The sequence below is a fragment of the Penaeus vannamei genome, chromosome 34, assembly GCF_042767895.1.
Source record: "Penaeus vannamei isolate JL-2024 chromosome 34, ASM4276789v1, whole genome shotgun sequence".
Taxonomy (NCBI): Eukaryota; Metazoa; Arthropoda; class Malacostraca; order Decapoda; family Penaeidae; genus Penaeus; species Penaeus vannamei.
In genome coordinates this window covers 14245742-14250199 of record NC_091582.1, presented here as the reverse complement: position 1 = coordinate 14250199, position 4458 = coordinate 14245742, and the positions used below count along the sequence as shown (strand labels likewise).

The following is a 4458-nucleotide window of genomic DNA, read 5'->3' as shown; positions in this document are numbered from 1 at the left end:
CAGTTTGCATGGAAGGCCACGAGGAGGCACAGCAGGAGTCTCGATGATGGAGAGGCTATGCACTGGCAGGGGAGGCTTATGCAGTGCTACTCCCTTTTTTGCACTAGGCTAGCCAGCAGTGGCAGCTGCAAGCGAGAAGGCATGCAAAGCTCTTAACACTAACTAGACTACCATGCCATCGCTTCAGACCACCCTGCACATGACTCGCTATGGGACTTCATGAGACCCTGCGCCTCTTGTTGAGGTGTGATTTGCATCCAAGGGAGGAAAAGGTCCTTTTCCTCCCTTGGATGCAAACCATATGCCACCATGCTGGCCCAGTGCGGGCTAGGGGTCCTCATAGTCGCCCTTTACAACAGTGACATACGTTGTAAGTATTTTCTTATTGGTTTAGGTAGCCTGCAATCCAACAGTTCACTACTTTCTTTTCAGATCAGCACAGGAAGTACACATATCAATGCATTCTAACACTATGAAAAATCTGCGTTAAGTGCTGGACTGACACAAGGTAAGTGTGTCAAGAGTGTGTGACATTTATGATTCAGTGGTCTCAGCTTATCCTGGAAGCTGTCCACATACAAAGAGGGCGAAACGGCCTACAAGCCGAGAAACACACAAGCAACTTGTCCAAAACTGGCCAACTGATTGAACAGCGTCTGGCGAGCGGTTCGACGCAAAAAAAGCAGAAGGGGTACGAGGCAGAATCCCAGAGTGTGGATGGAAATGTTGAATAAATGAGGTAATTCATCATGAGAGTTCTTTTCAGTCCCATGGAAACGTTGGGAAGAATTATATGAATAGATTTTCTAATAATAGATTGTAACTCAAGCTGATAATCAGAGGCCCAGACGTCCTAATATGAATGTGCGCCCTTAATAGATTGTCCATTGAGACATCGTGCGTTATACCTAGAATGGAAATGCAATTCTAATGGGACCATTCAGCCGCGTCTAACGTTTCCTTTTGCATAATCTTGATGCCAACGGGGAATGTCGAATTCATTTCCTTTACGTAAATAGACGTGGACATGTACAATACATTCAAACACAAAGTATAAAGCAGCTTAATTCCTTTGAGGAATTAAAACATCAATTTATCAGTGAGTGAGATAAGAACCGCTGCGATCTGATTCCTTAGCAATAGAGAATTATGGAATGTTCATTATTTTACACGTATGTATGCATATTTGTATGTTTGTGCTCGTGTGTGTTTGTGTGTGTGTGTGTGAGAGAGAGAGAGAGAGAGAGAGAGAGAGAGAGAGAGAGAAAAGGAGAACATCTGTGGTTACCGATATTTATTTATCACAGATCAATTCTTGGTTTTCGATTTTTTCTATAGATAAAGGTACGGAGAAATAATTCATTAGCTCATGTAGCGAACTCGTTCCTGCAGGAGCGGTGGGGCGGCCTCTTCCGGCCGTGAGGCGAGCACATGCAAGGATGTCTCAGGCGCTCTTGATCGAAGTTTGTGATTCTCAGAAGATGCTCAGATAAGAGGTGATAAGAGCGGGGTGGCTACCTCGTGAACTAACCTCGCTTGACTTACGCTGTCCATTCATGCCCAGCAGCAAGACAATGCTGCAGTGAGGTTCCCGCCCGAGACCCGCTTTCTGTCCGACCATTCCGGAAGGAGCCGCTGACGTCACTGGCATCGGCCCGGACTCGCCCCCGAGCCGTTCAGCGAAGCGCTGTGACGCCACGCGCCCTGGCGGTTGAAGGCGCGCGAAGCGAGTTGAAGACATGAGTCGGGGATGTTTTCGGTGACGTCAGACTGAAGAACGCGAGCTCAAATCAGTAATATTGTTGTGCATTTAGATATATAGATATGTAGAGAAATATAGAACGATTATCAATTAACTGTTATCTCTACATTCATAATACTCTAATGCATTTAGATATACTGAGTATAGAAAGATTAATCAATTTACAGTTATCTCTACAGATAAGCCTTCAAGAGCTGCAGGAACAATACATTAATTCATCACCCACGTCGCAAACGCTGACAGTGTCTTCAGCGAAGACTGTTTTAGTTCCGATCCGCATCCGGATCCGGATCCAAGGACTTTTAAAGGATTCCAACCGCGAGCCTATTTCCTTGGCGGAGGTATGCGTTCTCTGACTGCTTCGAATTAGTATTATTTCTATCATTGTTTCTATTATCATCACTAACATTATTGTTATTATTACCATTATCATTATCACCATCATCATCATTACCTATATCGTTATCAGTATCATTAACAGTAGTAGTAGTATCATTCTTATTGTATTATCATTATTGATGTTATTGCTATTCTAATCATTATCATTGCTATCATTAGTACTATAATGATCATTACAACTATTAATATCATCTATTATCATCATACCATTAGTATCATTATCATTATCATTATTATCATTATCATAATTGTTATCATTCTCATTATTTTCATATTATCATTGTTATCATTACCATTACTTGTACAAAGCGTATTACTAATTCTTCCCGTGTTATTTAATAGTTTATCATACTGTAAATCGAATAAAACCGTCAAGCCTCATACAAAGCATGGGTAGTAAAAGTAATATTCTCTTTCTTAAACGTCTCTGACGACTGAAGGCAAAGTGCCAGTCATCGGGGGAAGAAAAGATAAAAAGTCTAGTGGTTTTAATTTTTATTCCCAATTCTGGCTTCCTCATTCTTCCCACAACTGTCTATCTTCATAATTACCATTGATGCTATTTATAATCATTGTTATTATTAGCAGTATCATTACCACCATCGTTATTGATACTATCTTAGACATCTTTCGTCTAAACGAAATGTATTAATCAGACAATTATTTCCTTTCCATCGCCCTTAGATTGCTCAGTTCTCTCTCCCTCTTGCACGCCCGCCTTTCCCTGCCGCCTCTCCGCTCCTCTCCTGCGGGCCAAGGCAGCCCTACGAGGAGCAGCACTGGAATTGGCCCGACGCATCCCTGCAGAAGAACCGGCACACGCCCCCGCTCCCGGGCCGAGTTCCTGACGCTGAGCCGGTGCCCAGGGGGAAGCGGCCGCCTGAACCATTCGGGATTTGGCCCCCGGGGCCCGGGTTCGCGGGAAACTGGCTGCTAGGGAATTGGTTGTTGGGAATCTGGTTTGTGGGAAACTGGTTGTTAGGGATCTGGTCTGTGGGGAATTGATTGTTAGGGATCTGGTTTATGGGAAACTGGTTGTTGGGGAATTGGTTGGGGAATTGATTGCCAGGAAATTTATTGTTGGGGAATTGGTTGCCAGGAAATTTATTGTTGGGGAATTGGTTGCCAGGAAATTGGTTGTTGGGGAATTGGTTGTTGGGGAATTGGTTGCCAGGAAATTGGTTGTTGGGGAATTGGTTGCCAGGAAATTGGTTGTTGGGGAATTGGTTGCCAGGAAATTGGTTGTTGGGGAATTGGTTGCCAGGAAATTGGTTGTTGGGGAATTGGTTGCCAGGAAATTGGTTGTTGGGGAATTGGTTGCCAGGAAATTGGTTGTTGGGGAATTGGTTGCCAGGAAATTGGTTGTTGGGGAATTGGTTGCCAGGAAATTGGTTGTTGGGGAACTGGCTATTAGGAAATTCTCCAGCAGGGAACTGATTTGACGGAAATTGGCCGTTGGGGGTCAGACCAAGGGGGAGCTGACTCGGGGGAAAGGCGCTGCCTGGAAGCCCGTTGGGGAAGGAGCCGACGGGCGGCCGAAGGGGACGGAATTGTCCCGCCGGAATCTGGTTGCCTGGGAAGAGCGCGCCCTGGAATGGGCCGGGAGGGAACTGGCTGGCCGGAAAGGGTTCACCTGGGAAGAAATTGGGCGCCGGCTGGCCGCCAGCCGGGAATTGCCCGCCCAGGAAGGGGCTGACTGGACGAGCTGGGAATCCATCGCCCTGGAACTGGTTGGCTGGAACAGGCGGGAATACATCAGCTGGAACTGAGCTGTCGGGAATTCCATCGGAGGGGAACTGGCCAGCGAACGCCGCCTGCCCATTGCCTTGGGCGTCGCCCTCGGCTGGCCGGAGGCCGGGGTCAATCAGTTCATCCTTGGATCCTTCGGTCGAAGCTCCTTCACCGAGCGCCTCGGCCAGCTGCTCGTCCTCCTCGCCTCCGGGGAGCTGCTCTGTGCCCTGTAGATCCACTCCGGGAGACGAAGCTTCCGCCAGCGCGGCGCTCTCTCCCTGCTGTTCAGCTGCCTGGGCGTCGTCGGCAGCTGGCTCTTGCCCCGGGGCGTCTCCATCGGTAATTGGCGAAGGCGAGGCAGCATTCGCTCCTTGAGGCATTGGCGTGGTCGCCGGCGCCTGCGGTGTGGTCGACAGGCCAGCACTCGGCGCTGGAGGGACAACAGGGCCCTCGGCATCGTCCAGAGGCGAGGTCGTGGCGGTGGCGTTGACCAGAAGGAACGAGCCGTCGGGCGCGGCCGTCACGAGCAGGCCCCCGACGGACGTGACCGAAGGAGGGCCGTTCGG

At 48.4% G+C, this 4458-nt stretch overlaps 1 protein-coding gene across 1 annotated transcript in view; it reads right to left on the bottom strand.

Annotated features, from left to right (window-relative positions):
- Positions 1-2639: 2639 nt before the first annotated feature.
- Positions 2640-4458, bottom strand: part of LOC113809680 (spidroin-2) — an 11595-nt gene continuing 9776 nt past the window's right edge. Inside the window, exon 3 of the mRNA XM_070113320.1 lies at positions 2640-4458. This exon is cut by the window's right edge and continues 57 nt beyond it. Coding sequence (XP_069969421.1) covers positions 2926-4458 — 1533 coding nt within the window. The 3' untranslated portion in view covers positions 2640-2925.